Source organism: Pipra filicauda, unplaced genomic scaffold (genome assembly GCF_003945595.2).
Source record: "Pipra filicauda isolate LSUMZ 115617 unplaced genomic scaffold, ASM394559v2 scaffold190_size1978887_pilon, whole genome shotgun sequence".
NCBI classification, from domain to species: Eukaryota; Metazoa; Chordata; class Aves; order Passeriformes; family Pipridae; genus Pipra; species Pipra filicauda.
In genome coordinates, this window is record NW_024104299.1 from 1,894,791 (window position 1) to 1,915,888 (window position 21,098).

Sequence of the window (21,098 nt, forward strand, 5' to 3'; positions counted from 1 at the left end):
ATAATAGTATCACTTGATACTCTAAGTCATTGAAAATAACTTGGAAAACACATTCATATTTAAGAAAAAGGTTTAACCATCAAAGATTAAGGTGAGCATTATGAGGTAAATACATGCAGCTTTGCAGCAAAGCATGATGGAAAAAGTTGATACTAGCTAGCAATCAGGACCAGTATGCCAGAGAAGGAGAGACCTTGGGTTTTTGACTGTCCTCAGAAAACCACAAGCTTGTAAAAGAAGCAAATTTATTCTCAACTAGTGTATTTTTGTAAAATTTCCTCATTTTAATAACTTCCACGGAAGGAACTTCTTTTTGGACTTCACTACAGATGCAAGGAACAAAACACTGGAAACAGATTCAGGTTTACAGCAGGTGCTAGAGAAAAATAACGCCGCAATTTCAAATCCATAAGGGAATTTTTTTGCCAGTTTCTAATTTGTTGCCAGAATTTATCGTTAACTTGTTTCCTGTAGTAATACCAAAATACAGTGACACTTCAAATCCACTACAGCAATTTATAAAAACTGTTTGAGACATTTGTCAAATATAAGATTGAATAACTGACATTTCTCAACTTTAACCTCTAAAATATAGAAGTACAAACAAGTTCAATTCAGCATAATTCTATATCCAAACTTCAAAAATGGCCTCTGACATTGTCTGAAATATAAGCTTTTCAGCACCAATGAAGTTTGTATTTGCTAGGAAGTTGGTTTTTTTGAGAAGAGCTTAAACCTTGGTCAGAATTTCAGTCACCCCTGATTGTGGTTCAGGAAAATAAGCTGCTTATGATTGATATTTTCAACATGAATCTTAAGCAGCAAAGATCTAACATGGCCCTCCTGAGTTTTTGTGTATCAAGATGACATTTCACATGTATATGGTTCATGTCTATATATACTATACACACTACACATACACACACACACCATGTACATATAAATATATATATATATAGTGCACCTATGAGGGCCAAAAATCTTTTGCAGCTATTCTTGTTAGTTAAGGTACAAGCACAATCATCAGGATTCACCAACCAAGAACTGGATATGCCAAATGTTAAAATAAAGTCTGACACAATAGCTGTGCTTTTACTGTTCTTATATTTAATAGTGCAAAAAAAAAAAAAGAGTCAGTAGTTTACTATTTAAGATATTCCTAATTCTAAAAATATTTCCATTTGCAACCAAAAGTGCAATAGCTGCTTTTTTGCAAAAACATCAGGTAAAATATTTGAGGCCAAATTATTATACTCTTAATGTTTCTGTAGAACTGAATTATAAAACTAGCAGTCCTTTATGCAACCTTAAGAATAAAGCTTTAAAAGATCTCTTGCTGAGCATATTGGCAGTATGTGTAAAGCAAATATAGTAAGTCCATTTGGAGCTCAAGCTGTACAGAAGTCAATATGTGCTAACAATTCTCTGTGCTGGCTTGTTGGATACATCATTTTACATCTGGGACACTCGAGAAAACTTTCATCAAGGAGGCTTGAATGTTTTGGGGAAGGACTTCTGTCATACGTGGTCAGCTTCTCATCAAACAGAGCTTGCAGATCTTCTTGTAGTTCCACACGTCCAGATTCTCGGAGTTTCTGGAAAAGGAGGAGCTTTAGTGTAAGACTGGTGCATACATGCACTGATCAAATACCGCAGGAAAAAACATTAAGGCTTGGTGGCACACAGGCCTTGTGTGTGTTACAGCACTAAGCATTGTGTCTTGTTCACCAGCAGCAAGTTTGAGCAGAAGCATAATGCAGCTCTGTCACTGTGCGACAGACAAAACTAGGGAATACATTGTGATACAAAACACAGTCCTGTTCCCTGCTCAGCAATCTCACTATTCTACATCTCCTGCAGCAGCACTGTAGGAAAAGCAATGCCTGGCTAGCTGGCTGTCATAGGGTTCTGCTCCTTGGGACCACATACCTGAAGGATGTAAGGACACTTACTACGCTTGAAATAAGATCCCAAAGAGAGAAGATGTATGTTTATGCAAAATCCCTGACTGAATTCACCTGCAAGTTATTCAGTACATACCAGAGGTTCCAGACGGGATATTTGCTCCCTGGCCTTGTGCAGTTCCTTGAGGACTTTGTTTAACTGATGCTCCAAGTTCTGGCGATCAAACTTTCCATTCTCTAAGTCTGTGGTGCATGTCTGGATCTGGCAGCCCCCGAAGTAAAAAATAAAGAATTAAAGTCAGAATTATTAAGAATAGGGAGGAATATTTCCCATTTATATGTTTAAAGTCAGTTTTGCTCTGCAATCACATCCTACAATGGGATTAAAAGGAAAATTAGGAAAAAAATAATTAAAAATCACTTGTTACTTTCACTACATTGAAATTCATACATGTCCATTTTATCAAAATCACCCTTAGCAGAGGTGAAGTTGAAAGATTTTTTGTTTGGAGGGTATTTCAGTTTGGACAGAAACTATGGATAACACTGTACACCCAAGCTTAGCAAATAAACATAACTGTAAAAATGTACTTGTAAAAAAAAAAAAAGAATATGGAAAAGATAGCAATGCAATTATTTCTATAGCTTTATCAAAAATATACTACAAAACTTCAACGAGCTGATTGGTTTAAGGACGTTTCCTGTACCTCATCTGAGGATGTAACTGTTGAACTAGTGATTGTGGAGAAAATAATATCAGGTTTGATCACACTCATCAGTAAAAGGATACAGATTTTCCTCTTGACAGATGTGTCAAAATTTTTAGAAGCATCAAGAGATTATTCACAGTTGAATATTCATGCCTAGTATTGCTTTGTTTAATATACTAATCATTCTTAAATTTGACGTTAGTCTAGAAAGACTTTATGCATAATAGAGATTAAATATCAGCATTTTAGCATATAATTGGGTACCTGTTGTTCCAACAAAGCTATCCTTGTGCGCTCCTCTTTCTGTTTGAGCAACGATTTATGAAGAAGTTGCACCTACAAGGCAGAGGAACACTTGTAACAAACAAGTTTCATATACAATAGTTAATAAGCTTGAAAAAATGATGAAGCTAAAGTGGGATGGAAGTAAACTTTTACATTCCCACGCCAACAGAAAATATATACCTGTTATGCAACAGCCAAACTCAATTTAAGTATCTCTACTTCCCTGAGGAAAACCCCACAGAAAAATCATTATTGCACTGAAAAGGGGAAATGCAGGATGATGTTATTGTTAAAAAAAGAAACACAAAACTGATGTTTCCTAGGTAATTGCCAGGATGCTGAGAAAAATTACACACAAAACCTACATTTGTACTAAGATGACAGAATGTTAATAGTATCAAACAATGCAGCTTTTTTTATAAGAGAAAAGAACAACTTTAAGGCTCAGAAAGGACTAAACTATAATACTTAAGTAATTGCAGACATTAAAATATCCTCCGCTTTCAGTATGTATCAACTTTTATGATAATGCTGCTGTTCTGCTTCAAAAAATAAACATCTTTTAATCAGCGAGAACCAGCCTGTGTTTAGAGAGCTGGTTTTAGTATACTTCAGTGTCTAGTAAATTTTATTCTCTTATTTCAAATTTCAATTCTACATTGCTTTATTATTGACCCCAGAATTCTAGTAGCAAGTCTATCATATTTAGATGCCCTGAGGTCTGTCCTTCAAGGATGACTTTCCCGTTTCTCTTCAGCAGTTATGTGGTCATGATTTCATGTCTAGAAGAAGAAAGAATAGATTTTTTTTTTTTTTGTTAGTGCTACCATGCTGATAGGAATATTCTAAGACACCACTGTAATTCTCTGTGTAGCAGAAGTGGCACACTCCTCATGAGTATTTCATACAAACGAAGGTAAGCATTGAGTATTTTTAAAGACAAACATACAACACATTCATATCTTTCCCCAACTTAAGGTCCATCCCTTCCCTTGCTATCAGTCCCTTGCTTTCTAGTACTCAGGGGTACTTGCAGAGATCTTATCCATCATATACAGAATCAAATGCAGGAACTCATCTGAATGGAAAAGCAAAGGAAAAATAATGCAGCTACATGGCTGCAATGGTTGGCTGAGGGCACTATCTGGGGACACAGCTGCTTATTCAGTAGGTATGAAACTACAAGCCCCCATGTGCATTGTAGCCGCCAGATGACAGCAAATATCAGTGATATTCCATAGTTAGGAGCACACAATAAAATGAATTTTCACCTTTCCTATCCTCCTTTACTATTAGTCTTGAGGATGAACTATATTAGAATCAATTCAATATTTTCTCACTTCTCCCTCACGTCCCACAAGACCAGGGAAATAAGTGAGCAAAGAAGTTCCTTGTTTAGACAACTCAGTTTTAATCACAACGAGTCTAGATCTATGCAGAGAACAGTTATCTGAGTGAGTGATGGGTCAGTCTGATTAAGTATGACTTTTCATCTCTCTTGGTTCTTTGCTATTATCTCAAACCTCCAAATGCATCCACTTACCTGACAAGAAAGATCTTCAGCTTTTTTTTTTCCTTCTCTGAGCTTTTCTTTGAAAATTTCATTTTCCTGTTTTAGTCTCTGCACTTTCTCTTTCATTTTATTTTCATTTTCTTGAGCCTTCATTTCAGCAACCCGTTGTGACTGCAATAAGGCATTTAAACTCTTTATTTCTCCTTGTGTTTCTTCATATTTCTTTTTGAATTCATTAAGTTCAGATCTCAGCTGGGTTACAGTGCATCTTTCAGTCTCAAGATCCCTCTTAGCAGTTAGTAGCAGGTGGTCATAGTATTCTTGCTTTTCCTCTTGCAGATGACCTTAATGAGTCAGAAATAATTGAGTTTATAATGTGGAAAAAAAACCACTTAAAAAGCAGGGCACTAAATCCTTAAGCATTTTAAGGCTTGTTAATAGAAATTGACATAGTAGGCTATTACATAGGTCAGATTAGCACCAAACTTTAGTTAAAACAGCTTTCAATATTTATAATGCATAGTCTCCTTACCTATACAGTTACTGGAAAATTGCAACTTGGCACGTGCATAATACTCTGTGCTACAGCTACTTCCATCACTTACCCTTATAGCAATATTACAACCTTTGCCCCAACTACACAAGCTCCATGACCCACACGGTTCTTACATGCCCTCGTGCATTATAATGACACATGGGAATCTGACCCAAAGACACCAGACTCTTACTTCCACTTTTAGCCTCCCTAGCATTACTCCCTCCCCAGAGATACCCTGGGGATCTGATAGACTCCACCATTGTTGACCAAACTCAGACCATGGTCTTTTGTAGACCATCTTCTTCAAATTGTATGCCTTAATTTACTTCTAAACGGCAAATAGAAAGAACTAGGATAGTTCTTTTGCTAAAAAAAAAACCACAACTGCTTCTTGGCTAGTGACTGTTACTTAAACCAGAGTTTGAAAAATTTCTGCTTGTTGACACAAGAAAAGTTTAGTAAGTAGGAAAAAATTAAGAGGCCTGCAGTAATACAGTCAGTAGTAATACAAAATAGAAGCAGAACAAGGAATGCAGAATTTCATGGGATTTGCTGATTTTGGCACTGTTTCTTGTCTTTGATACTGTTATGATTGAAGACTTACCCTATTTCTTCAAAGTGTAATTTACCAGGGAGAGTTTCTAACTTGACTGTTCTCCCTTCCCTCAGCTACAAATTAAGCCTTATGTTCTCATTAGCAATACTCCTTTATAGGGTGGTGACATCCTCAGAGACAGACAAGATTTTCCTTGGAAAATGTTGTCATATCTACTTTCAACTTGTATAGCTAGAGCCTTAGAAATCTGGATTTCTGCTACTGTCTAGCTGCTTGAAGAAAGGAACTTCCTTACATCCTAACTCGTGGTCTCCTGGCTGCTCTGATGACAAAGCTTTGACTGCAGTAACTCTCGAGTTACATTTCCTGGTGAGCTACTACTTCAGTCTGTCTTCATCTAAAAATACTGTTCACAGATTTCTGAACAGCACCAAAACAAGATTATGATGATATTTTACTGTTTTCCATAAAGATTCAAACAATACAGAAACCAAGCCACTGCATGTGAGTTACCGTGGCAAGTCCGTGGGTATGCTCTTACCCCACATTTAATGAATTTACCTTGCAGGTCACTTGCAGCATATATGAAATAATAGTTTGATAATAACTAAAGCAAGTCAACACCTTCTGGTTCTTCTGCTCAATGTGATTTTAATTTTATTAATACTGAGAGGGTGTGCCTTACTGAGGAACTGCACAGCAAGGAAGTGTGAGCTGGCGGTGTCCAGATCCATATTGCGAAACACTATTTTGGACAGGTTCCAAAACCTATCACAGGTTTTCATGCCCTGTAACAACTGTTCAGGTGAATAAAGAACGTGGCAATCTTGAGTCATTTTTATAATATTTATTTTGAAAAAAGTAAATTTAAAAAAATCTGATCCACACCTAGCTAATAAATCCTTAATGCTTCCATTATGTCAGTTGAAAGTGTACTTTGAAGGATGGGAGACACCTATTTATCTCAACACTTTCAGCAAACAGAGAGGTTGCTAATAGTGTGTCAGGGCTGTTAAAACCCATCTTTGAAGTGGATAAGAACATGAAGTACTGTTGGTAAGTAACACAGATAACAGGAAGCAAAGAAATATTACTAACCAAGTTTTACCAATAAGCAGCCAAAGCGTTGAAAACAAAGTCTTGATTTTGATTAATTGTGCTATCACTTGTTTTCAGAAAATTTATTCTATAGATAATTATGGTTTGAGTCACTTGTGGGGAAAAAATAAAGTTGATACCTTCTGAACTGAATCCTTTAGATTCTTGTTGGTTAACTACTTCTGACTTCTGTTCAAGTTCAAAGATCCTCCCAAGCAACCCCCTGACATATGCTTCCCGTTGCTGGTCATACAGTAGCCACTGTTGGTTTTTCTCAAGAGCCTTCAGGAAAATGAACAGAAGAAAAAAAAAAGTCTCTTGTAATTTATCAGATTTTAAAAGTGTTTGTCTTATTCCTTAAAAATGTGAGAAGTTATATATTGCACAGTTTAAAGATAAGCTATGTCTGCTGCAAATTGTAGGAATCTCCGTACAATAAATAAATCCATCTTCATTTGGAAAGATAAGGCAGGATGCTGAACATAAGTTAAAACTGCAGCAATATTAAATACTCATTAGATTACTTCTTGGAATGGGAAAATGAGTTAAAGAACAAAGGCTTTCTCGAGTCATGCCTAGATTATGGAAAATTAACTTTTCAATCGTGAATATAAAATAAAACATAAAATAACAGACCTTGAAAATGGAACTTAGAGTTTCTAAGAACAAGAACATGGAGTTTTTTAGCTGATTGGATCATAGAATTATTCAGCTTGGAAGGGACCTTGGGAGGTTTCTGATTCAGCTTCATGCTATTCCAGGCAGTGCCAGACCAGGTTCCTCGAGGCTCCTGATTTGTCAGTAACCCCTTTGTTCTGATGTTCTAAGTAAGGTTTTTCAAAGATCGTGGAAATCTTATCTCAATTTTTTTATTTTGCAAGGTTTTGGTTTTTTCAATTTAAATTATTGTCTTATCACAAAATAATTTTAGATACTATATTTTGGAGGGAAATATACCCTCTGAGGTTCCATACTACCAAAAATGTATACAATGATAATTTACATTCTTATGCATCACAACACAGATTATATGCACTTGCAGCGCTGTACAGGAAACTTACATCTTTCAATTGTCTTTCAACTTCAGTGCTGTTTGTTACAGCTTCCTGCAGACAAAGGACAACCTGTTAGTGTTGTTTAAAATAGATGGCTGAAAGAGCAAAGCTAATTCGATATAACTATTAATTTCACATAAATACATGTGCCTTTTGTGTTTAAAGATCTTTAGAGTTGGTTGTTGTTTTCCTTCTTAAAGGATCTAAGTTATGTAGAAAACCATTTCATATATTTAAAATAGACTGTTCTGCAAGAGATGGGAGAAAGATTTACATTTTATTTATTCCATAACTCTGCAACTCATAGTTACATTGGAACATTTCCTAAGAAGACCATCATGTGTTTTCTGTTGAACTGCTCTCTTGGAAGACCTGAAGGGTGTTCTCCAAAGAGCTTTTGAAAAATCAAGATATTTAAGATATCATTTAAGTACAGAAAAAAAGGTGGTTGTTCTATTTTCGTATCCTCATACGTTTGACAATAAGCCAGACCTACAGGAGTTATTGGGAGAAAACTACAGAGACCTCGACAGCTTCACTGGGATAACAGGAAGATTGTTAACATCTGGGAAGTCGTGCAAGCCTATCTGGAACAATAAGGACAAACTGTCTGATTTTTTGAGACCTGATCCACAGTACAGTGCTTGAAGTATGAGTCGGAGAGTTCTTGAGACCCATTTAAATCTGGAGAGCAGGTAAACAGTTATATTTCTTCCATAATCTGACATGTTTATTCTCTGCATGATAGAATGAATTTATGAAATTGTGTAGATGTAAGTCGGAGGTAACTTCAATAAGAAAAAAATAGATTGCTACCCAAATCCAAACTACATTTTTCCAATGTTTACCTATGGGTTTTGCAACATGATTTACCACAGATTTTATAACTGAAAAATACAGAGGAGCTTTGAATGCAGTCATTAAACTTCAGCACTTCCTAACAAAAATAGGATTTAAAGACACTACAATTGTTTATATGAACGTTAGAATCCTGCTCAGTGAAAACTGTGTCATACAACTGTTGTTTCTATTTCAGAGCTCACATGCCACCTAGCAGTTTCAAGCAGCATTGCTAGACTTGTTTTCAAGTTTTCCATGACATCCAGTCAAAACATCAGTCATATTTGTTGTCCTCTGTTGATAGATCAGTTAAGATTTTAAAAGAAAATTATGGTTTTAGAGTAATAGGTATTTTTGTAGTTTATTGTCAAAAATATCCTGAAAATCTGTTGACTTTACATACATTTTAAATTATCTAACACAGTTCAAAGTCTCTTAAAATTGAAAATAAATATATTGCATTTAAAGTGGTATTTACTAATATACTTCATTTAGAAGTGATACATATTCAAAAGTGATAGATTAAGATATTTTGCTATGTATTTGCCTAAAGCAGAATTTCTAAGTTCCTTGTAGAGCACAGGGAACCAGCACCATCTATAGGTCAAAAGCTGGAAAAGAAAGACTTACAGGCACTTACTTCTAGGCGCCAACTTCCCTGTGCCCCGCATTGAGATACTACTGCATTTTCCATGGAACATTAGAACAGGGAGGGTTGTAAAAAACAACTAGTATATTAAATGCACTTGTAAACGCTGCCAAGGATTGGCACCATACCTACTGACCACTTAGAATGAGAGGAGAAACTCATTATTCCTGTCCTACCTCGTGTCTCAGTGAAGTATTCACTGTGTGTGATGCCACAGAAAGTACAGACAATTAGTTTTAACAACTGAGACACAAATGAGGATTTATAAGAACAGAGAGGAAAAAGATATTCTCATGACTGAAGCTGAATTAGGTGAGGATCTTAGTGTGTCTTTATTAGTGCCCCACATCTCTACTGCTGCTGCCTTCTCAGCCTGTCTAATCATTGAGTACACAAATCCAAGAAGGGCACAGTATCTGCTTAATCAACAGGGGTCATTACATGTAGTATCACTAGTCACACTAGCCATGTGAGCTTGCATAAGGGACCTTGCAGTACAGCGTGAGAGAATTCCCTCCCCAGCTGTGTTGCCTGAAGTTGTGCTCCCTGGCTGTTCTTCATTTAGCATTCAATCTGGATATCATCTCTCTACATACAAGAATATTTCAGAATGCAATGCAGCTTACAAGAAAAATAAAACCCCATCCTAGTTTATAACAAGTATTGGTGCTTAGTGGGCACAAATTCCAATTTGCAATTACAGCATTTCTTTAGTGCTTACCTGGGATGCCTGAGAAGTGCTACTGGCTTTGTTCTCGAGATCAGAACATTTTGCCATGACAGCAGATAAATTACATTTTAACCGGTTAATTTCTTCTGATAGAGAACAAAGTAACTGTTCTCTCCTTTCTGCTTCCTTTGTTTTTTCCTCTAGTTGATTTCGTAGTAAGGAGACTTCACTATTATTGGTTTTGGACTTAAGCTTGTCTTTCAGGTTTTGGATTTCCTTGTCTTTCTCTCCAACAAGATGGTTGTGTTTTTCTTTTTCTTTTTCAAGGGAACGTATTTTCTACATGAAACAAAATAAAAAAGTGACACAAGTGAGTAACTTAGTCTATGCAACAAATGCATTAGCAAGTTTACAATAGTTTGAGTGATCTGAGCAACCAAGTCTAGTGGAAGGTGTCAGAGAGGTTGGAACTAGATGATCTTTAAGGTCCCTTCCAACCCAACCCATTCTATGATTCTATGATATTCACTTTCAAAGATTCTCTCTTAGCCTTTAATTAGCTGAGAATATTATTTTTACTCAAAACAGACAATACTAGCACAATCACCTGGAATATTTCAAGTGACAGCAAAATGAGTCTGAAGTAGATGAAACAGGGAAAGAATGCAAAGAACCAAATTTCACAGGCTTGGTAGGTACTCAGTTTTGTATATGAATACAGATCACTACAGTATATGAACCTTCAAACACAAGCAGTACAAGAACTCAAAAAAACTTCCAGTAAAGACATTGGTGATACATTTCTTAGCTTATTTCTCAGCATATTAGTAGCTTTTGGGAAGCAGTAGAGCCTTCTTGCAAACTATATGACAGTAAGTGAGGTTACAAAAGAGTTATAATAAAGCATTCAGGAGAATTATGTGGCCCTTCAAAATGTGCTTTCATAGGTATTTTCAACAGGCACTCTCTTTTGAGTAGGCCTCCAGCACAGGTAATTATTACACAGAATTAGTACTGCATTTAAGATACCTTGGGGCCTTCTATGAACTTCTGATGTGAGAGCATTTAATTTTTGGTGAGAAAGGCCGATGCTGAAATCCTACATGTTGAGAAGTCATTAGAAGATGACAAAGAAACTGAAACAAATTGAATTTTAGAGAGCCTCATTTAGGGAGTGGTTGAACACCATAGAGTGCTCACTAAAATTAAAATACTGACATCACAGAGTACCTGGTACATATGAACATAGGGGTGATTTTTCACTTGAAAACTAGGAACCCAGTATTAAGTAACCAACACTGAGCAAGCAGCAAATGCTAACAGACACAGCAAATACACTAAGGAATTTAGCCACAACTGTACATGAGCTGCCCAGGCATAGCTGATCCTTGGCTTAGGATTTCTCAACTGACGTTGTGGCACAGACACAAGCAAAGCCTTTTTGCCAAAAGAAATGGCCTAGAAATATTAGTGTGCCTAGTCTCCATCAGCTGTATCCTTTGAAAGAGTCTACTTAAAGTTTTGCAGTCCTTCTGGGAAGCCTGAGAGTATGTGACTTGGTCACATATTAAGTCTTGAACTTCTCTCTCTGCAACCACAGGTTTACTTTGGATGGAATTTGCAGTCTTAGTTTCTGCTCTTTGGTTGCAGTGGAAGAATAATGTAGGGACCTGATTACAGTTTTATTTACCTATAGCTGAGTGGGAGCTTGACAATTCAGTTCAAGCAAACGCTCAGCACTTTTTGGCATGTTCTTAGACAAATGTTTGCAAACATAATATTCTTTGCAGGAAGTGCTTAAAATAATTCTCTGAGACCTGTTGGACACGAGAGGACAGGTCCTAATGGACTAATTGGCACCTCTGGCCTCAAGTCTTTGTATTTAGCAGCCTTGTCAGATGAGTGTGATTTTATTAGTTCAGTCACCTCTGAAAAGTACACGAGAATGAAAACGTCAAACTAAAAGTTTGTCTAAATTGTCTAACAGCACTAAACCAGCAGCGACATCAAAGTAAGCGAAGTTTCGAGAGGAAAGGTGGGGCTCTCGCTCCCGGGTCGGGCAGGCCCGAAGGCCCGGAGGCCCTGACACGGCACGGCCGGCTGGGCACAGCCCCGCTCACCTGGAGGAGCCCGCTCCTCTCCGCCTCCGCCATCCCGCCGCTCCCGGGGGCGGCTTCCTCCGTGGGATGATTCCGCAGCCCAGCGCTCTCCTGTTTACCCTTCTCCAGCCCACTCTCAGCTCTGGAGCTGCTCGACTTTAAGCCCCACTTGCCCATAATACGATCTTTGGCGGTCTTGGGGTTCATCTTTCGGCGCCCGTAAAACCCAAACGCGGCGTCACGGAACAGCGATCCCTTCTAGCGGGCAGGACATGGCTTCCGACAGCTGGAGTCAAGCGCAGGGCTTCCCGGATCCTGCTGCCGGCTCTCGCTCCGTGGGGCGGGACGGGGCCCGAGCACCCCAAACCACAGCCCGTCCGGCCCCGGCCCGGCGCCGCTTCCGGGAGTTTGAATCCCGCGGCTCCGGCCCGTCAGTTCCGGGGGTTTGGAGTTCGTCACGGCGGGCCGGTGTGGAGGGACGGGCGGTGCTGCCCTCTCGTGTCGCTTGCCGGCGGTGCCTGTCCCCACCCTCCACCGCGGCGCTCGCCTGGCTGGGGCCGCGATGGCTGAGAGTGGAAGGGCCCGCTCGGTGCTGTCCCGTACGTGTCTCTGTCCTCGTCCCTCCCTGAACACGTGTGCTTCAGATTACTTTTTTTTCTGAAGTTCTCCAAATCTACCCAAAATCTAATAATTTTAGAAATTCCAAAATAAGGTGGGATGGTTCTCTATGATCGTATAAGAACTAGGCTGAAGTGTGCTTACATGTGACTCATCTTGCTGTTTTCCCCCCTCATCTCTGCTTGGCACACGTGTTGCAGTGGCAGCGTGCACTTCTCGGGCTTTAACATCTGTTCCACAGCTGAGAAAAACTTGCTGTAACGCTGAGCTGGGGGAGCTGGGAGCTCTTGTGCCTGTCATGTAAGTTTTACCTTGTTACTGCATATGTTTATGTTAAGACAAAACATATACCTCCAAACAATACAGAGGGTCATACCACCTTTTTGGTTAGTTGGTTGGGTTTTTTTGGTTTTGTGGGTTTTTTTGCTGTTGTGGGGGTTTTTTGTTGTTGTGGTTTGTTGGGGGTTTTGTTTGTTTGTTTGTTTGTTTTTTGTACGGATTTTCTTAATTATTTTCCATTTTTAGTTATGCATATATATTTTAATAATTTCCCAATATATCTACTAAATCCAGCCTGTTCCGTGACGAAGCTGCAGCATTTACTGTGCAACACGTCGTTGTTCCGGAACGCAACGGGAGGGGGAGAACTTACACTGGTTTTGGGGACCGTCGCTAGTTTGTGACTGTAGGCTGTCACGGAGGCAAGCCAAGACCATTTGCAAACAATGAAGTTCTGCAAGTTAAGACGGGAAAAAATATAAGCCATCGTGAAATTTCATACCTTGGTATACCAAGATGAAGATTTCATATATCTTGAGTACTAGAGTCGTGTTTAATGTTGATGTTGCTTAATGCTTACTCTTGCCTTAGTTACTTACTAGAGATTTATCACATAGCTTCAGAATAAAAGCAACCAAAAAACCCTCCAAAATAAATCTGCACTCGTTTTTGCACTGTGTCCTTTCTGTTACAGGATTTCATTAGCGAGAGATGTTTTTTGTGCAGCAAGACAGAACTTGGTGTCAATTTACAGGACTTTTTTTTTTCCTAGATTGAGTAGCTAGTCCGTCATAGATCCACCCATAGACCTTCTTTATTGTAAACCAGCAATTCCCTGCCTCCTCTTCCTGCTAGCATTTCAGTCCAGGAGTTAAGGAGTGTGAAACTGAAGACTTCCTTGAATTTATTTTGTAGCAGTCGACATTTAGGCAAGACGGGAAACAATGCTTCGGGTAATTGTGGAATCTGCTACCAATATCCCTAAAACCAAGTTCGGGAAACCAGATCCTATCGTTTCTGTTATTTTTAAAGGTAAGGAAAACTGTAATAAATGTAGTCAGGGAGGAGGTTTTGTGTAAGACAGTGCCCTTTGTAAGCATTTGAAAATCTGTGAATACATGTTTTCTTGAAGCTATGTCTGATATAGTTTTAGGGAAGACTTTTTAATTAGAGAGACAGGAGTTACCTGAATGAAATTTGAACTGGATGGAGTGCATTGGTCTGTTCTGTCCAGCTGTGCTTCTGTTTCAGGATCCACATTTTACAACCTTTTGCAAGGGCTTACCCCTTTGCTTTAGAAACACAAATCTAATTGCATAGATAAATCCACTTTTAATTCTGCTATTGAAGATTACCTTGTTTTCCATCTAAAAAATCCTTCTTGTCTTGATCACTTTGCACAGCCACTGCTCACTGTTACAGACATTTTTATTGTGACTGGGTTATTGTTATTAGTAGCACGTTGAAAACAGTAGTTACTGAAGGTGTTTGTTTTTATTTTTGGGGTGGTTTGTTTTTTTTTTACAAACTGATGTGCACTTCAAAATTTTGCCTGTTGAGATTATTTAATTTAAAGATTTAGGAAGGAAACCACATTTTACACTTTCATTGCTCGTCAGTTATATATGGGATAAGAAGACAGTGTGATAAAATTAGCACTTATATGTAAAGCTATTTTACTTTAACTGTTGCCATAATTTCCTCACTTAGTCTAGAGGAACTCCATTTCAGATACTGATTTATCTTTAAGGTGCCAAAACCTCCAAGCAATTTTGGATCATGTAATACATTAACCAAACTGTTACAAGCAGGCATCTTAATTCCTGGTGACCTGGTTTCCTAAGTTTGGGGGTTTTTATCCCCTTGTGTGTTAAAACAAGTGGCAGAGACTGTCTCAGTAGCTTTTGGAACTTCCTAGCTCTTAAAACATGATTTTACTTGCCCTGCAAAAAGTGATGATACTATAATTTCTCTGTTTGTTCCATATTCTGCTACTTCTTAAGTATCCATATTCTCTTTTCAGTTCCTTGTCTTTTTCTTTGCTTTCCTGTTACAGTTTTGCCTTTGTGTTATCTCTGTTCCTGCAGGTTTATACTCCAGAGTTGGTTTACGCCTCCACTTCTTTAAATGTCTGTTTAATCCCTCCTTGTAATCTTTTGTTCCTAATATGTGCTCTAATGCAGTTCACTTTTACTAGTAAATATAAGTTAGAGATATTTTTTTCCTGCATTGCTGGATTTGTTTTTCAGTCTTTCAGTTATCCAAACACAGAACTTGGACAACAAACTTTGAAGGAATGAGTTTATATTTATGCTTTATGTGCTATAACTGGGATTTTTTATGTTCACAAACATGCTTAACCAGTGTCACAAATACAACTTCAAAATTGTGACAGGTTTAGTAGGATATTTAATTTCTTATGCCACTTCTACTTATATGGGTTTACTACATACCAGCAGTCTGATTTTTTGCTTTCTGTCCAGAGTGATTCAAGGGCAGAAAATATCAGGCTTTTGCCAAGCTGTTAAGCAGCTCCGATTTAATTTGTGAGTGGAGTGCCTGTTTGCCAAATGCAAGGGCGTAGGGATCATATCAGAAATATGTTGAACTTCCAGCTGTTAATGTTTATAGATGTCTTTTTATATACACTGATGATTCCCCTCTCGCTCTGTTAATGTGTAGAAATGGGAAACTAGTCTTATTTGGGAAGATTTATGTCAAACGGCATCAGTCTTTAACTTTAGTCCCTACCCAGTGTAGATGCTGGGGGACATAAAAACACATTTGGGAGTGCATTTTCTAGACTGGGAAAACCTTGAGCATTTGCAGGACTTTGGCCGTAGCCCTGCAGTACATTTTCATGTTCTTGTTTGACTCTGGAGTGTTCTTGGTGAAGTCTTAGTGAGCAGCACTCATTTGACAGAAAATTGCTCTGGAAGCTGACATTTCATTAAACAATATTGTGTTCAAACTTTAATTTACAGAGCCTTTGCTGATGGCAGGTTCAGTAAATTTAAGGCTTCCATGAAATCACACAGTGTCTCTTGGGATAAGACCTTTGTGGCTATGGTGTAAAGAAAAAGCTTACGGTCCTACAGCTGTTAGTATGGAAGTGACTGCAAAGGTTTTATATGTTAAGACACATAAGTTAATACGCCTTCATCTGTGAATAGGATAGACTTCATCAAATTACAATTAGTTAACACAGTGATTTATATTAGCTCCATATTAAGAGGAAATAGGCAGCTGTTTCTGTTCTGATGTCTTACATTAGAGGGGTTTTGTGCGAACATTTGACTCTTTTTTTCACACATTTCTGTTCAGTCCAACGGAATGGAACTTTTATTTACTTTAAGAACAGCTCACTGTTCAAAGAGAACTACACCCTGAGAGTAAACTAATATCACTATCTGGAACTGGGTGCTGTTCTTACAGAATTCTGAGTTCATCATCACTCAGCGTGAGACAAATTGTTAGTCCAATTAGTACAAAAGACTGCTGCCATTTGCTAAAATGGCACTGAGTGGCAATGATTAAATCAGTATAATGGTTTTGGTTTGTTAGATTCTTGTCTTAGGGTGTAAAAATCTACTCAATTGGTTATCTGTGCAGTCAATATTAGGGCATTTAGTGCTTTGATCATTCCTTTTGACTGCCTCGTTGCAATTTATGCATTAAAAACTGAGGTGAAATGGCATTTAGCTTGATTGGACTAACTTGAGTAAAATTTCTTTTTCCATCTGTGCTGAATCTAAGAGCTTTCCAGCAGGCCTGCAACAGTGCATAGCTATGTTAGTTTATATTTCAGTGTGTGAAAGAAAAGAGTATTAGAGTGCAATTATTCACTGCATTTATATTTCTATTTTGCAGAGAATTAAATTAGCTACATTGGGTTTTGGAGATTTTTGGAGATCTGCCCATTTGATCTGGCACTTGTTGCCACTGTGCAATCTTAATTCTTCTTTCACAAAACTGTTATGGAAAACTTAGTTAACTGAAATATGATTCTCACTTGAATCTAAGATTTAGGACTGTTATAAAAGAAAATGTTTGCTTCTGCTATTCCCCACCTGCTGAAATTTATTAAAATGCTACTTAGAAGAAAGAATTTAAGATGGAAGCACTGGTTGTTTTGCAGTACTGTAATTATCTTTCTAATGATGGAACAGTTATTATTTAAACAGCTCATCTTGAATGAATTTTTTTTTGAACACTGAGTCAACTCATTGGCCCCTAAGTTCTTATTACAGTCATTTCCAATTGAGAATATTGACCAACATGTGGTAGTTTAACACCTTGATGAAGATAAAGCTAATAGTGATTTCTTCTGCAGTACCATAGCTATTGTACTTGATGAAACAAATATAGAGTCTCCTACCTGTAGCCATTATAATTTCTTGTTTCGTGGTAGGGCCAAACTAAAAATAATGACTGGCCATATCTTACAGTTTATCCCTAGGTCATTCCTAGTCTTTGTTATATAGCTGGAATCATTACCAGTAAAGGAAGAAACCTGAGGGCCTGAAACTTGTAAGCACCTGGAATAACTGCACAGTCCTTCTTAACCTGCCTGGCAATGGGCTTCTTGGTTGGAAAAAAGAAAGAGCTTTGCCCACAGCTTAAAAACCAAACACCCCCAGACCCCCACACACAGTGTATTAAAATACTGATAGAAGTGTAATAAAAGGAAAGTCAGTAAAGAGAATATATGCAAAATACATCCGTGAGGAATATGAATGCCACACTCAGACTGACTAAAATTACAACTGAAACCCAACGTAAGATGTTTCCCAGTGGTTTTTTATCTGAAGTTCACACAGAGGCATGGCACAAAAAGTTTTTTTCTCATTATAATCTAGAATAAGCATATTGTTAGTGGAAACATAAATATTCTACTTGTATGAAAATGGGTAGTCCAGAATGTAAAATTTTGCTCCTTGTCAAGAATTTTCTTGACTGTTTTTCAAGCCAGGGCTTTCCTTACTTTAGAGAGCTACATTTGAGCTTAGGCCGGGATCGTAGGACTTCTATCCATTAGTTCTGTCAGAATCAGGTCTGTGATTCACTGTCTCCTTTACAAACAGCTACAAGTGTTCATTTTTTCACCACCACTGAAAACATCTTTTCCCTGACTATCAGTTTTTAAGGGAAGTGCCAAACTGTAGATCTGGGACACTCAGTTTTGAAAATGCATTGTCTCCTATTAGATAACATGAGGTTGAATTTCTCTCACTAGCTGGTTAATTACTGCTTTGTTCTGCAAAATGTGAGTCCACAGCATGGTATGTTATGAAAGCTTTTTCCTTTGTCCTGCGGTGTGAGTCAATATCCTGTATAAATTGTAGACAATTCTTGTTACATAAATGTGAGTCAGTTCTCACAATTTGCGGCATGGGCTGACTTTTTCAGTACATCCCACTCTCATCCAGTGAAAAGAGCCACCACAGTCTCCTGCCTAAGTAGTGGGTATGTGAACTTGCCCATTTGGCAAGTTTCTTTCCCAGGCCTTTGCAACGTTTTCCTGGCTAAGTATAGTTATAACTTGTGAATAATAAAAATCCCGTTATCTTTGCTATAGTCAAACACAAGGAATGTGTCTGAAACTTGCCCTTCTTGTGGTGGCTAAGCATTTTTTAGATCAGCTGTTGTTTTACTGACTGTACTTAAATATGCTCATTTGTTATCACAAAATAGATGCAAGTTCTGTTTAAAGAGCTGTGGTGTTGCCAGTGTTCTTTGGTGCTTCTCAGAGTCAAAAGATTTGTTCTCCATCAGAGCTGTGTACATGTAGTGCAACTGAAAAGTAAAAATAATGCCACAGTATATATAATTTACACCATACCACACATTACCATGATTTGTAGGTTGCCCAAATGCAAATTTTACCATGAAGTATGGAAAATTTGTAGGCCACAGTCAATGTTGGTGAAGCGATCCACATAACCTCTGGAAACTGATTTTTAGGAGGGTTTGTGAATGTGTATTTCTGCTAATGTTTGCTCATTTAAAGCAGAAAATGCTGACACTGTAAGCATATTTTCTAAAGATTTTTTTTTTCATTTGATTTTCTTTCAGAACTAAACACAAGTATTTTGTAATTCAGATATGGTAAATATGTAACACATTTTCATTACTACTTTCCCAAGTAGTACTTTAATACTATCACTTAGAGGTTACTGTTTGGTTTGATGTCTCCAAGTCTTTTAGTCTTTTTTTTTTTTTTTTTTCATTATTCAAGGTGCAGTCAAGGGTCATAAAAGGCTGAGAAACGTAAATATTTATTTTGCTTTTTGGGAATACATTTAGCTATGCTTAACAAAACAGAATGAAAAGCCTCAACTGCTAAAATTGCCCAGGGGACTTTTTGACTGTAAATTGTGCAGCTACTGGAAGAGGTAAAAAGATCTGGAACATTTGGTTTAAAGCTCAAATTTTCTTTTGAGAAGTGAAAGGAAAAATTATATTTGTGTAGTGCTTTAGCAAAAACAAATAATCACCCTTTGTTTGTATTTGCAGATGAAAAAAAGAAAACAAAGAAAATTGACAGTGAACTTAATCCTGTTTGGAATGAGGTAATTTTTTTTAAATAAATCCTTGGTCATTTTCAAGACAAAATGCTTTTAAAGTCAGTAAGTCAGTTTTAACAGTTGTGTATATTGTTAGGAAGAGGAACTAGTGTAAGTACATGCAGGTGAATGGCTTCATCTTGCACCATGTATTACAATTCATCAAGTTATGTTTTGATGTAAAATTAGATGGATAACTGATGAGTTTATGGCCTGGTTTTGTTCCCACTTTCTTTTCATCAAATGATAGCTATTATTTAGCCACATGTATGGGAACATAAATGGATCGTTTATTACATACTAGGAAAACCCTGCAGAATTAGAATAAATTTTACATTGCAGTTCCTCATGGTTTACCTGTAGGACTAGTCCTATTTTGCATCTTCAGTAATATTTTTCTTGGGGAAAATGTTTTCTTAGTAGTGTTTTTTCACAACCATAAATAAAAGTTAAATATTATTCTTACATTTTGTAATTAGAAATACAAAGAAAGTCAACCTACAACTATTTGTGTAAATTCTACAGAAACTGACCTCAGCCAATATTGGAGAGGAATCGTATCAGGTATTATGAGTGAGAAGAGAATATGTATGTTAGTGTGAGGAAGTGGAACTGAAAAAGAGATTATGGCTCACTGCTGAACAACTCTGTTATTGTTACTAGTAATTAACAAATCAAATATGAGCTAGGAGCATTTTTCACTTTGCTTTTGCAAATGTAAACTGGTTTGGTCTCTCACTAAATGCAAAATTTATTTCTGAATAATTTTGTTGTATGTGCTACTCTTCTGTTAATTAATTTCTACATAACTTGTAATTATAATTTGGGTTTGGTCCATTTTTTTTGTTCAGATTCTTGAATTTGACTTGAAAGGAATTGCTCTGGATAATTCATCTTCCCTAACAATTATCGTGAAGGATTTTGAAACAATTGGACAAAACAAGTATGTTCTTTCTTCCCCACCCCTCCCCCTTCTCACTATTAAACAAAAGTTTCAATACAGAAGTGCAGGGGGAACTGATAGCTGTTGTTTGCTGTGCACTCTCTTCTCTGTCAATGCCATGTAGTGTTGGCTGTTGCTGTTTTGAAAGGGAGTATATCAAGCCATCTCTCTTGTTTTATCAGGACAGATTTGGTATGAATTAGGCATACAGTCATGTTTATTGATAGCAGTCCAATTCCATTGTTAGCTTTTCTTTACTACTCTGCCTCCTCCCAATATGTAGATTCGGGTTTTTACAATATTCTTAACAGCTCGGTCATAAAATTAAGCCAATGCCCTCAGGTCTCTCATTCTTGAGATTCCTGCAAGTCAGTAAAGCAGGAATATATTGCACGCCTCTGACTTTAGGGAAATCCCAGAACTTGAGATAGGAAAGCTTGTTAGTAATCAGAATTTTGTAAAGGATTTCATAATGTATCAGAAAAAAAGAAGGTGATTATCTTAAGCACCTAAAATGTTTTACTCTCTACGTGGGTTCAAAGTTAAGCAGGCATTTGTTATTTTTTTTCTGGTTGGGTTTTTTGTTTTTCAAACTGTATTTGTAAATACCATCTAGACTCATATTTGTAATGCTTAACCCCCAATGTGTGCAAATACCTGTTTGGTTTGCTTGAGTTTTATGCTTTGGAAGTTGTTCTCCACATACTTCTGTCTACAATTTAAAAAGTAAACCACTGGAATTCTTGGGAAAGTGACTTCCATGCATGGAATATGT

General features: G+C 37.4%; 2 protein-coding genes across 2 annotated transcripts in view; one reads left to right on the forward strand and one right to left on the reverse strand.

Annotated features, from left to right (window-relative positions):
* Positions 1-228: 228 nt before the first annotated feature.
* Positions 229-12,345, reverse strand: CEP55 (centrosomal protein 55). Its single transcript, XM_027743162.2, has 8 exons — positions 11,939-12,345; positions 9,870-10,157; positions 7,666-7,710; positions 6,745-6,886; positions 4,443-4,756; positions 2,879-2,950; positions 2,041-2,166; positions 229-1,595 (listed from the first exon to the last, which is right to left on the reverse strand). The coding sequence occupies exons 1-8, from the start codon at positions 12,122-12,124 to the stop codon at positions 1,389-1,391; spliced, it is 1,380 nt and encodes a 459-aa protein (XP_027598963.1). The 5' UTR covers positions 12,125-12,345; the 3' UTR covers positions 229-1,388.
* Positions 12,346-12,364: 19 nt separating this feature from the next.
* The window catches only part of MYOF (myoferlin), a 68,366-nt gene continuing 59,632 nt past the window's right edge, over positions 12,365-21,098 (forward strand). The window contains exons 1-6 of the mRNA XM_027743158.2: positions 12,365-12,629; positions 12,736-12,835; positions 13,109-13,320; positions 13,730-13,846; positions 19,331-19,386; positions 20,232-20,323. Of these exons, the coding sequence (XP_027598959.1) occupies positions 13,759-13,846; positions 19,331-19,386; positions 20,232-20,323 (236 nt within the window). The 5' untranslated portion in view covers positions 12,365-12,629; positions 12,736-12,835; positions 13,109-13,320; positions 13,730-13,758. The remainder of the gene's footprint in view (positions 12,630-12,735; positions 12,836-13,108; positions 13,321-13,729; positions 13,847-19,330; positions 19,387-20,231; positions 20,324-21,098) is intronic.

Excerpts from the sequence above, each read along its gene's own strand:
- CEP55 (XM_027743162.2), bottom strand. The coding sequence starts at position 12,124 with ATGAACCCCAAGACCGCCAAAGATCGTATTATGGGCAAGTGGGGCTTA. Across the intron at positions 6,887-7,665 it reads TTGAAAGACAATTGAAAGAT|GCTCTTGAGAAAAACCAACA; the intron begins GTAAGTTTCCTG and ends ATTTTCCTGAAG. Across the intron at positions 2,951-4,442 it reads CTGAAGATCTTTCTTGTCAG|GTGCAACTTCTTCATAAATC; the intron begins GTAAGTGGATGC and ends TCTGCCTTGTAG.